The sequence below is a fragment of the Abramis brama genome, assembly GCF_963993115.1.
Source record: "Abramis brama genome assembly, chromosome: 5".
NCBI classification, from domain to species: Eukaryota; Metazoa; Chordata; class Actinopteri; order Cypriniformes; family Leuciscidae; genus Abramis; species Abramis brama.
This window is the reverse complement of record NC_139967.1, coordinates 45,358,307-45,371,823: the sequence shown is the minus strand read 5'-3', so window position 1 is coordinate 45,371,823 and position 13,517 is coordinate 45,358,307. Positions and strand designations below refer to the sequence as shown.

Below are 13,517 nucleotides of genomic sequence, written 5' to 3'. Positions count from 1 at the left end.
AAGAATGTGAAACACATGTAGGTTATATAATTGTAAATATATTTTAAAGATAATTTAAGTTTATTTTACACACTTTAAGCATATCGAATATCACATTATTTAATGTGTTATCGCATATCACAATTTTCTTCAATATCGTGCAGCCCTAAAAAGACTTATGATGGTCCAGGCTGGTTTATGCTGGTTGGTGCTGGTTTAGCTAGCAAACCAGCATAGCAATGTGAAAATCACTGACTAAATCCAAATTGCACTACTGTTCAAAAGTTTGGCGCCAGAAGGATTAAAATAATAATAATAACAATAAAAATGCTTTTCAAAAAGGATGCATTAAATTGATCAAAAGTGGCAGTAAAGACATTTATAATGTTACAAAAGCTATTCATCAAAGAATCCTGAAGATGAAAACAATGTTTTTTTTTCCGAAGCATATGAAGCAGTACAACTATTTTCAGCATTGATAATAATAATAATAATAAATGTGTCTTGAGCATCAAATCATCATATTAGAATGATTTCTGAAGGATCATGTGACACTGAAGACTGGAGTAATGATGCTGAAAATTCAGCTTTGATCACAGGAATAAATTACACTTTACTATATATTCACATAGAAAACAGTTATTTTAAATTGTAATAATATTTCACAATATTACTGTGTTTTTGATCCAATAATTACAGTCCTGGTGAGCAGAAGACTTCTTTTGGAAACACTAGTGTGTGCTGGTGAACATACTGAACTGTTCAGACTAAAGCAAAGGCAGAACGAGAAGGATTTCATAATCGATGTGTTGATGTATATTTCCTGTAAAGGCTAACAGTTGCTGATAATAAAAGCGTTGTGTCTGTGTCCAGCGTGTCCTGCGGGGCATTTTAAGATGGGTTCTGGTCCCGGTCCGTGTTCTGCGTGTCCTGACTCCAGTCACACAGGAGAGACGGGCTCTTCATCGTGTGTGTGTCGGCCTGGTTTCCACCGCGCTCCCACCGACAGTCCCGATACACCCTGCACACGTGAGTAAAGATCTCCTCATGGCTTAACTCTAGAAATCCTGTTCTATCAAATCTGATATGCAACTCTAAATGATCAACATGATCAAAACTGCTCACACACAATCTACTGCAAGCCTTCTGCCGTCTGATTGATAGTTCAGACTCTTTTTTTTAGCTAGTAAAAGGCCTTTTAGTCCAATTGTACAAATGTCCACCTTCACGTGTCTTTTTGCTGTGAAACTTTGCTGATTTCTATAAAGTAACAGAATAACTTTTATATTGTTAGTAATATTTCAAAATGAACACTTACTGGACTGAAGCAACGTGGGTTAACTTGATTATCCATACATATTTAGTTAAAAATCAGGCTAAAATGCGAGTATCATATGATTAATCAGAGAATTGTTTTTGTTCATTTTTTAATCATTGTATTGCAAGTTTTGCCCCAACAATGAAAACCACCGAGCTTTGATCATAAAACTAAGCATTTAAATATCATCTTACTAAGACATTATTATTGTGAGATATAGAGTGACGACTGATATTATTCCTTCCTCTTTTCATTCTGTTATGGTCTACATTACCTGTGTTTCCATCCGTTTTTTCTCATGCAAATTTTGGGATATAGCATAAAAATGCTCATAAATTATAAAAATGTGCATAAAACGTATGTCCTCAATTGAAGTGGATGATTTTTTTATCCAATAAGAAGATATGCACATAAACTGTGATGGAAACACATTTACGAACAAATCCCTTGATGTGCAACAAAAAAAGGATGTGATTGGATAACTGGACTAACCAGCGGACCAATCGCATCGCACAGCATCTCAAATGTTGGTTTGATAATTCTGAAATGCTTAAAGGATTAGTTCACCTCAAAATGAAAATTTCCTGACAATTTACTCACCCCAATGCCATCCAAGATGTCCATGTCTTTCTTTCTTCAGTGGAAAAGAAATACATTTTTTTGAGGAAAACATTTCAGGATTTTTCTCCACACAATGGACTTCAATGGCAACCAAGATGTTGAAGTTCAAATCAATGCAGTTTCAAAGGGCTCTGAAGTGCTTCAAAGGGCTCTGCACGATCCCAGCTGAGGAATGGGGTCTTATCTAGCGAAATGATCGGTCATTTTCTAAAAAAAAAAGTAAAAAATTATATACTTTTTAACCACAATTGTTCGTCTTGTGCTGGTCTGCGACGCGCCACGTATTACGTACTTTATTCGCAAACGATATTCCAAAGTTAAATCCGCAACTTTGGATGGAAACATAGCTATTCTGGATTTTATGTTGCATTCTGGGTATCGCAGACGTTTCTAGCTCTGATTCAAACGGCGTGTATTTGTTGTGTTGTGTTCAGGTCCGCCCTCGTCCCCACGCAACCCTGTTCCTCAGGTCAATGACACGTCTCTCACGCTGGAGTGGAGCGAGCCGTTGGACAGCGGGGGCCGATCGGACCTCGCCTACAGCGTGGAGTGTCGAATGTGCTCGACCCCCAGGAGCCCGTGCGTGCCGTGCGGGGACGGTGTGAATTATCGGCCCTCTCAGACGGGGATCCAGGGCCGGCGCGTGGACATTTGGGGACTCCGACCTCACACCACCTACAGCTTCACCGTGACGGCCCTGAACGGGGTCTCGGCTCTGAGTGTCCTGGGCCCCGCGGAGGAGACCATCAACATCACCACCAGCCCCAACGGTGAGACACTGCAGCTCGTATTAATGAAGCCTGTCATCAGTCAATGCTTTCATTGGGTGTGTGGGAAAAAAACGATTCATATATCTTCTACCCATTTGAATCGATTCGCAAATTTCAAAAATCGATTTTCTAAAGTGTTACACTTCTTTAACTTCGCAGTACTGCTTAAAGTTACCTAAAGTTATTGATAAAGTTATTAATCACAATAAGCCGCGAATAAGGACTCGAAGTACGCGCACAGATGCCGCATCTCACATGCATCCGATCTCGTATTCAGTTCTCTTTCACAGCTACACACACAAGTGTGTCACACATCGTGTGGACTTTGGAGGATTCATTGTAAACAGAGTCTGTTATGTCCTACGCAAACAAAAAGAAATTGGAGAAAATTGGATTTGTAACTATATCCGTGCATTCATTCTTAAAGAGACAGCAGCCTCATAAACTGTTGCCATTCGTTTCATTAATGTTAATAAAAAACACTCGCTTCTTTATCCACACTTTTTTATCCTTATTACGAATCAATTTATATTTGATTCATACAGTGAAGACTATACAGTGTTTTATTTTTACATTTGATTATTCAATTTCGGTAGTATTTCTTACTACATGTTTAATAATCCTATGCTACTGTACCTGAAAAACTTAATTTCATTTTTCTATTTTTCGTATTTTGCGAACTTTTGTTTGTAATTTGCTTCTTTGTTCCCATTTTTAATATATATATAAAAATCGAATCGAAATTTGATTTAAAATCGAATCGTGACCTGAAGAATCGAATCAAATCGTGAGGTACCAAAAGATTCTCACCGCTAGTTTTCATTGCTCATGTATATGTGTGTGTTCCTGTACTGTACAGTTCCTGTACTGGTGTCGGGTTTGAGGAAGGGCACAGCCACAGAATCCAGTCTGACGCTGCTCTGGAACACACCGACACAATCACACTACACGATCCTACAGTACCAACTACGCTACTGTGAGAAGGTAAACTACACTACACTGAACTAGACTACACTATACAATGCTATATGACTCTTCATTATTCGTATATGTGACCCTGGATCACAAAACCAGTCATAAGTCGCACGGGTATGTTTGTGGCAATAGCCAACAATACATTGTATGGGTCAAAATTATCGATTTTTCTTTTATGCCAAAAATCATGAGGATATTAAGTAAAGATCATGTTCCATGAAGATATTTTGTACATTTCCTACCGTAAATATATAAAACATTTATTTCTGTGAGTGAATGCAGCACAATCGCCAACATAAATGGACAACTTTAAAGGAGATTTTCTCAATGTTTCGATTTTTTTGCACCCTCAGATTCCAGATGTTCAATAGTTGTCTCGGCCAAATATCGTCCTATCCTAACAAACCATACATCAATGGAAAGCTTATTTATTCAGCTTTCAGATTATGTATACATCTATGTATCAAAATTGTGACCCAAGTGACTGGTTTTGTGGTCCAGGGTCACATATTACACAACACTTCAAAAATAGAACACTATAAAACTCTATACTGCACTATAGAGAACTGTACTGTTCTATACTAAATTATATAAGTTCTATACTGTTCTTTCTAAATGACAGAAGTCCACTTAATTGTATTGAATGTGCACTTATAGTTCACTTCAAATCTTAAAAGTATATATTTAAAAAAAATGACTTGCACATAATATAAATTAAATAAAAGGCCACTTAAGTGCACTTGAAGAGAGTAAACTTTCATGACTGTTTATTAACAGACTGAAGTACACTTAAGTCTTGTTTTGATGTGCCAACTAACACACTAAAGCGCATGTTAAGTACTTGATTATAATCTTAACTGTAGTGTGCTGTTTGATATCACATTTTAAATGTACTTTTATCAATACATTTTATAATTTAATACATGACATACAAGTGTCAATCGAAATGACATTTTATAGACTATTTTAGTTTACCATAAATGTATTCATATATTCAAGACAATAGAAGTAATTATGAAATTACATACAAAGATGGTCAAAAAGCACTCGTTTAATTAAAAACAAATTTAAACTGAAGCACGCTTTCATTTATTTGCTATTAGCATGCATTTAAGTGTCTGAAAACATTACATTCAGTTTGCACTTGAGTGCATTATAGTCTGCTTTTTAAAAGCATGCTAAAGCTTGCATTGCTTACAATCCAGATATCTCACATTGGCTACGATACACCACGTTTACTCAGGAAAATGTGAATTCTCACACTGTAATTCGGTATTGTTTTTATACCACCATTTCCTCGGTTCTTCTCAGCTTGAAATACAGTCTATTTTTATTTCTCTCCTCTTTTTCTCACCGCTATCGATGGCTCTCTGTGCCGCAGCTGTTCACTGTTTACACTACAAACCCGCCAGACTAATTAACAATTAATATATTCAAACAGCTCAGAAACTGTACGTGAAGAATCAGCTAAATGGAAGATATCGGTGTGTGTTGTTTTGAAAGGAGCGTGGCTTTGAGGAGAACTCCTGTCATTATATGGAGAGCAGTGTGAACGAGGTTGTGCTGAGCGACCTGCGCAGAGCCACACAGTACGAGGTCCAGGTCCGCGCTCGCACTCTGGCCGGCTACGGCAGCTTCGGTCAAGCTATCGTCTTTCGAACCCTGCCTGACGGTAAGAAAGAGTCTAACTTAGCAATGTGGAAGTTTATTAGTGCCAAACTTTTTGTGCCCTAGAGTTTTGTGTGAGAAGGCATTTTATTGATTGTTTTTTCTCTCCTTGTGCAGATTGAAGCCTTTTTTTTCTCTCTCTCTCTCTTGAGATCGTATCACACCTTTTGCTGTTTTTAAACCCTCTCTCTCTCACTTTGGCTGTCTGCCTCTCTCTGTTTCCCTAGAAGATGATTCCTCGTCTCCGCTGCTTGTTACTGGGATCCTCATAGCCGTGGGCATGCTGCTCCTCATCATCGTCATCGCTGCTGCTATCTACTGTATACGGTAAAACAACAGACCAACAAGCAATAGAGGGTGTGAGGTTGTTATAATTGGGCCTGCATGCCCGCAGAAAGCTCCAGAGATTTCCTCAGAATTCAAACAGCCGTCATTCACACATCCACTGTCCCTTGCATGCTTGCTTATTAAATAAATGGGCTATTTTTAATAATGCTTCCCATCAGCAAGCAATAAAACTCTATAAAAATCTCAGCACTGTTTACCATGAATAAATGTGCTGTTATGATACTTTCTCGTGTCCTGGCTTAATAAAAGGCAACTGTAAGTAAGCTCTTTGTAGGTTAATGGTTGTTTGTTGGTTCAAACATCATTTATTTTATGTCATCTGGTTCAGTCAATAGAGTTTAGGACTACTTGTTTTATTGAGTTATGAATAAGGAGTGTTTGGGAAACCTGTTCGGAAACAGTCATTATGCATGCACGAAATTGTTTGCACTGAAACTATTAAAAATCATTTTCAAAATGAAGCTAAAATTAAATATAAATATTAGATAAAAAATACTAAGTAATGATAATAAAAATTATTAATTAAATTAGAAATGTTGCCATACTACAATTGGAAAAGTACTACAATTACTAAAACTGAAAAATCAATTAAAGCTAAATAGAAATATTAAAAAATAGAATTTAAAAAAACACATAAAAGTTAAATATTAAAATTAATGAAAATGAAAACCTAATTCAAAATATGAACAAAAAAATAGTATGTCAATGATACTAAAATAATACTGAAATAAAATTGAAAAACATTATATAATAATTGTATTAAATGCTTAAAATTATTTTATTTCAGTTAAGTTTTTTTAAGTTTAAGTTAAGTTAAATTAAGGCTAAATGGAAGTATAAATATATCAAAAACTAATAATAAAAGTGACAAAAGCTCACTAAACAAAAACCGAAAATATAAAAATGAACCAATTCGAAATGTCAATAAATAAATAAATAAAGAGAGAGAGAGAGAGAGAGAGAGAGAGGGAGAGAGAGAGAGAAAGGGGAAGTGGAGACAGGATACAGTTGTCCCACCCCAGTCTCCACAGGCCAAATCAGCAGAACAATAGTCATGACCCTGGGGTAGCACACACACACACACACACACACACACTTCTTTAAGCGCAAGTGTTATTTACACAGTGAACGTACACTCCAGTGTACATGCAAACGCAGATATTGCTGATAAATGTGCCGTATATTTGCCCACATATGAACAGCTAAGATTACAGGATCGTGTGTGTTTGGATATTTACATATATTGTTCACATTTCCACACATTACATACACAATTTTTCACACCCAGTTAAACGGAGAGTCCCTACAATCAATCACACACACACACACACACCGGGAGCCTCCGGTCCAGACCTGCCATCAGCACTGGGCGGGACAAACGTGGCTATTTTAATCCTGGGAAATCAGGGAGAAAGATAGACGTGTAAAATTTGGTTGCCATTTCAAAGCTATGAAGTTCTCAGTTATAAGTATTATTCAGTTATTCTAAGTATTAACTTTTGTTTCGGATGTATCTCCTAATATGCCTTAAGAAACAGAACATGGGACAGACTGCTATAAAATGAACGTATAGCTCAGATCTTTTAAATAATGAAAGAATCTGAATCGACTTTGACTCTAAACTTTAGAATACAAACTTGAGTGTCTTTAGGGGTAAAAAAAAAAAAAAAACTAAATTCTTTCAGTCTTGTGCCGTTGTCCTTGGTTTTAGGGATAACTTTTAAGCAAAGGTCCATTCATTCTCCTTTCAACCTTAAGTTGCAAACCAGTGAGTTTCCGTGAACGCAGTTTTGAGCCGTAAGCGAGCGTCCAAAGTCCAAAACACAAAGAAAGAATGAGAAGGACATACAGTAAAAAAGAGAGAGAAGAAAATAACAAGAATAACAAGGAGAACGACCTGAGTAATTTAAGAATGCGTTCGAGTATAATACACCATGAAACTGTCTGAATAAGAGACCAGAGCCTGAGGTAAGAGACAAAGACACAGGAAGAGGAAGAACGGGGCGGAGAGAGGGATTTACTGTGCATTCAGTTCATTCTTTACTCAGAGTAATATGACAACAAAAGACCAAGAACAAGAACATGGAACACAACAAGCACACCGAGCCCAAACCAGGCATGACACAACAAGTTTCCCGGATTTCTCCGCGCTCGCTAAAAACGTCAGATTGCGGCTGACTCACAATTGATACAATTTGACATGTATTTCGTTTTTAACATGCGATCCAATCTTAGAATTTGAGAAATAGAAGGTACGTTTGGAACAGCCTTCGTGTCAGAAGTGAGCTTGCGATCCCTTAAAATCTAACATTTTTTACTTGAAGTACTTGAAGTTAATATTTCAATAATTTAACAACACATTTGCATATTTATTCACGGTTCTCTGACGATGGTTAATGGTTGCATGACATGCAAGTAAAACAATGTTTTTATTTAAAAATATTATTAGTATTATTTTTAACTCTAATTATAAAAATACATAATTGTTGTTGTACTGCAAGTTTTTTTTTTAAAAACGTGATAATTCCAATACTTTTATTTTACACTACTAGTACTAATATTTATGTCTTAAATAATTCAAAAATTCAAACCCTCGAGATTATTAGATTTACTTGTTTAAATTCCAGCCTTTGATTTACATCACATTTACAGTTTTATTTAGATTAATTGTGCAGCCCTACAGTATATTTATCTATTTGGTAACACTTTATTTTAGTGTCATTGTTACATATGTTACAGAAAAATTATACATAATTACATGCAACTAACCCTAAACCAAAGCCTAATCCTAACCCTATAGTAAGTACATGTAGTTACTTTATATTACTCAATATGTATAATTACAGTGTAACAATGACACCTTAAAATAAAGTGTTACCATCCATTTTAATGTTACATTCCATTTTATTAATCATTAGCTTTTTATCAACCCATGAACCCCAGTTTGGGAAACCGTAAGCGAGGCAATAATGTACTTTCGGCGGCCATGCAATGAATACAGTGCATTTATTTTTGCCCTTTTCTAGCAATGTCAGTGAGACCCAGAAGCAGTATATTGGATCGGCAGTTCCCGCTTAAACCTGTGTGTGTAAAGGCATAAAGCAAATTACTCCTAAACATCTCAGACAGCGGCTGTCCAACATCATTTCCAAGCACTTTTTTGTTGCATTGAAAGATTGCATAAGATTCTTCAAAGTCATACTCAAAGTTAGCTATTTAACATTACCCAACTTTGCTGAAGAGACAAGCATGTTTCGGATGCTAGTATGCTGGTGTTCCAACCAGACTTGCTAACTAGCTTAACCAGCAATACTCCTGTGGTCAAGCAGCCAAAAAAGACCTTGCTAAGTGGCCAACGACATGATAAATCCACTAAACTAGCACCAAACCAGCAGTTAGCATGCAGCGTCAGGCAGTCTGTGACTTGTGATGTGGAGAAAAACGGATTGAACTGAAAAGCTAAACGCTTTAAGTCAAACTTCAACTCACTCAGCTGTGAAATAGCTTGAAGCGTGCGTCATGCTGCCATGGGATTTTCCTCAATCCTTGAAAATGTAATTAGAGTTTTGCTGGGCATTAATGTCTAAAAACCTAAAACTAGTTTTGTTGTTTGTGCATGTTCACCAGTGTTTACCATTGAAAGACCTACATATTTGGGAATGTTATGTAATGCTACTTATTCATATCCAATTTTTCCTTTTCTGTTCACAGGAAGCAAAATCATTTCAAAGATCCAGAACTGAGTGATAAAAATGGCCAGTATCTCATGGGTCAAGGTGAGCACTGCAACATCTTGTCTTATTATAATTATGCACTCTGTTTAAGTTGTGGCTTTTTGATTTTGATTAATGGAGTAACGGACACGTTTTTCTCTCCAAGGAGTGAAAGTTTACATTGATCCATTCACTTACGAGGACCCTAATGAGGCCGTGAGAGAGTTTGCTAAGGAGATTGATGTCTCATTTGTCAAAATCGAAGAGGTTATTGGGGCGGGTAAGTCTTCCTGCCTCACAACATTTATTTCATTTGGACACACAGTACAGTCACATATTCGGTTTCAGTCATTTGTAAGATATAACGGTAACACTTTACAATAAGGTTCATTAGTTGTAATAACTAACATGAACTAACCATGAGCAATCCATTTGTTACTGTATTAGTTCATCTTTGTTAACGTTAGTTAATAAAAATACAGCTGTTAATGTTAGTTCACAGTGCATTAACAACTGTTAAGATTTTAATAAAGTATTAGTAAATGTTGAAATTAACATCAACAAAGATTAATAAACGCTGTATAAGTGCAGTTCATTATTAGTTCATGTTAACTAATGTAGTTAACTAATGTTCGCACAGAAAGCAAAGTCTTTGATATTTAACACACAGCTAAGAGATTTCACGAAAATGTTTTTTTCTTATTAGTCGCAACTTGGTTGGACTAAAAAAATGTTAAAAATTGGGTGCTTTGTTTTGCCATTTCAAGGCGAATTTGGCGAGGTCTGTCGGGGACGGCTGAGGATTCCTGGGAAGAAGGAGAACTATGTCGCCATTAAAACTCTTAAGGGTGGATACACAGACAAGCAAAGGCGGGACTTCCTTTCCGAAGCCTCAATCATGGGCCAGTTCCAGCACCCCAACATTATCCACCTGGAAGGCATAATAACAGCCAGCTGTCCCGTCATGATCCTCACAGAGTTCATGGAGAACGGAGCTCTGGACTCCTTCCTGAGAGTAAGTATGCGTAGGATCTAGTGGTACGTGTTTGTTGACGTAACATCTCAGTGGCTACGTTTACATGGAACCAAATAATCCATTAGTAATCGGATTGACGGCTCAATCGAACTGAAAAGCCTTCATGTAAACACCTTATTCGAAACGATTGAGCTCGATCCGAATGAAATTTCGATCGGATTGAAAGGGGTGGTTTATTCCTTTTCTAATCCGATCGAGAGAACATGTAAACACTTGATCGGATTGAAAACCGAAACTGAAAGGACTTGTCAAAAAAATATATTCCGAGATTGAAGCTTGTGACATATAAACGCGCACATTAATCTGATCACATGATTAGCGTTCGTGTAAACACTACGTTCGGATTCATCGATCGGAATGAATTCAGAAACTAAAGTTGTGCATGTAAACGTAGCCAGTGATTCTCATACACAAGGACTCTCTGACATGATCTTTGTTTCTCTCCAGCTCAATGATGGCCAGTTTACTCCAATACAGTTAGTCGGCATGCTGCGCGGCATCGCATCGGGAATGAAGTATCTCTCCGAAATGAGTTACGTACATCGGGATCTTGCCGCACGGAACATTCTCGTCAACAGTAACCTGGTTTGCAAGGTGTCCGACTTCGGGCTGTCGAGATTCCTGCAAGAGAATTCTTCTGATCCTACATACACAAGCTCACTGGTGAGAGCAAAGGCTCGGGACTTCACACGGACTCAATATTTTTAGGGCGGGGGGGGAATGCAACACGTGCATCATGATCTTAATTTCCATTATTTATCAGAGCGTAACTGATCTGCTGCTTCTTTCAGGGTGGTAAAATTCCCATCCGTTGGACGGCGCCCGAGGCGATTGCATTCCGGAAATTTACTTCCGCATCAGATGTGTGGAGTTACGGAATCGTCATGTGGGAAGTGATGTCGTTTGGAGAGCGACCATACTGGGACATGAGCAACCAGGATGTAAGTGTTTGTGTTTTAATATGATTACAGTTTGGTTAATATTGTGACAGCTTTACTTTAGATTAAAGCAGATGATAGAGCGGTGATACAGAAAATGATCCATTTGCAGTGGTTGATAATTATGTTTGGTATGCAAATAGTCAAAATGTTTGCAAATATTGCTTTAAGTTACACTACTGTTCAAAAAGTGTGCGGTATGTATGATTTATTTAACAGGGCATTCAATTGATCAAAAGTGACAGTAATAATTCACATTTCAATAAATGCTGTTCACTCTGTGAACTCTTGTTCAACAAAGAACCCTGAAAGAAATGCATCTCAGTTTCCACAAAAATAAGAAGCAACTGTTTTCAACATTGATAATAATCATAAATGTTGAGCAGCAAATCATCATATTAGAATGATTTCTGAAGGATCATGTGACACTGAAGACTGGAGTAATGATGCTGAAAATTCAGCTTTGATCACAGGAATAAATTGCATTTTAAAATATATATTTAAATAAATCGTAATAATATTCCACTATTGTATTGTTTTCACTGTATTTGTGATTGAATACATGTAGCCTTCAAAAAGCAAATCTTACCAACCCCAAACTTTTGAATGGTAGTGTACATTACAAACGATCAACCTAATCTGACCGAAACAAAAAATAACATCTTAAAAGTGCTAATATTGACATTATGCATTATACGTATATGTTCACTAATACATTCTTTCGATCCTGCATTCTCAATTCACTTCCTCTCTTTCTTCCTGCGCTTATTAACGCAATCTGTCTCACCCAATCAGGTGATCAATGCCATCGAGCAGGACTACCGGCTGCCGCCCCCCCCTGACTGTCCCACATACCTGCACCAGCTGATGCTGGACTGCTGGCAGAAGGAGCGGACGGCACGGCCACGCTTTTCCAACATCGTCTCAGCACTCGACAAGCTAATCCGCAACCCTGCCTCACTTAAAATCACCGCCCAAGAGGGGGCAGGGTGAGTTTCACATCCATTACGCTTCCATATCACGTACTTCTGCTGTTATTACAAAGAGCATTGCAGCCGAATACAGCAACAACAACAAAAATTTAACTTGCAAACAATTTCTATTTTTTACACAAAATTACTATGAAAAGCGTGCATCAAATTGCCCACTGATTTCTTTATTTTGGATCAAATAAATGTTAGGACATTTCATATTTCGGTTACATTTCAATAGTCCACTTTAGACATTCTTCTAACTATAAGTAACTCGTCAACTAAGTCTCTTTAGAGTATTAGTAGACTGTTAGGTGTTAGTAGAATAAGTTGACATGTAGTTTCAAAGTCACTTATAGCCAGCAGAATGTCTGTTGGGGGAAGCATCAAAATAATGTGTTATTAAAGCAGAAATTAAACAGATATTATATATCAGAATCAGAAATAAAGCAGATATTGAGTTGACAGACTACTGATACTCTAATGACTGCTGGTTGACGTAGTTACATATTGTTTGTAGAATGTCTTAAGTGGACTCAAATAAAAGCGTTACCCAATTGTCAGTTGTATTTCTATTGGTTTTATGTTGCCATGTCAACCAAAACAATTGAGGAAATTTCTGGCTTTCTGTTTTTTCACTGTTGTACGGTAGGGGGCGCTATTACGCATCTTCTGAAAGAGTACTGAATCTCCTGATCAGAGCACATGCGAAAAGAAGCAGAAACAAATGATATCATAAGTAATCGTATGCATATGTAAAATAACGTGATCACCAACATTAAACAGAATATAAATCAAAACTGCCTAATGTTACTGAATGAAATGTCGACCCAGGATGAGATACAGGGCTGTGAAGCTTTGGGGGTGTTGATGGACTCGATCTACTCCATCTGTGTTTTGATCATCGTTCTGAATCTGTTCCAGATGTAGTCTTTGTGATTTTCTCAGCTTTTTGTTCAAAATGTTGATTTTTTTATTAAACTAACCCACATTCAAGTGTTGATAAAAAAAAAAAAAAAGAATGCATGAAGCTAGAATAAAACAGGTTTTTTGTTTGTTTGTTTGTTTGAAAGCAGAGGTCTGTGTTATTATAATACAAAAATATAATGCATGTTCAGATATTTATACAACAAAATATTCAGAAAATTTTGTGAAAATGATCAAAAATGCTTGCGGTGAC

General features: G+C 37.0%; 1 protein-coding gene across 2 annotated transcripts in view; it reads left to right on the top strand.

Annotated features, from left to right (window-relative positions):
* ephb4a (eph receptor B4a) overlaps positions 1-13,517 on the top strand; it is a 46,361-nt gene that overhangs the window by 30,143 nt on the left and 2,701 nt on the right. The window contains exons 5-15 of one of the 2 annotated variants that reach the window (XM_084113518.1): positions 853-1,008; positions 2,353-2,688; positions 3,548-3,672; positions 5,167-5,335; positions 5,559-5,658; positions 9,391-9,455; positions 9,559-9,672; positions 10,160-10,407; positions 10,876-11,091; positions 11,220-11,369; positions 12,162-12,355. In XM_084113518.1, the coding sequence (XP_083969644.1) occupies positions 853-1,008; positions 2,353-2,688; positions 3,548-3,672; positions 5,167-5,335; positions 5,559-5,658; positions 9,391-9,455; positions 9,559-9,672; positions 10,160-10,407; positions 10,876-11,091; positions 11,220-11,369; positions 12,162-12,355 (1,873 nt within the window). The remainder of the gene's footprint in view (positions 1-852; positions 1,009-2,352; positions 2,689-3,547; positions 3,673-5,166; positions 5,336-5,558; positions 5,659-9,390; positions 9,456-9,558; positions 9,673-10,159; positions 10,408-10,875; positions 11,092-11,219; positions 11,370-12,161; positions 12,356-13,517) is intronic. The other variant, XM_084113519.1, reaches the window with a different exon arrangement.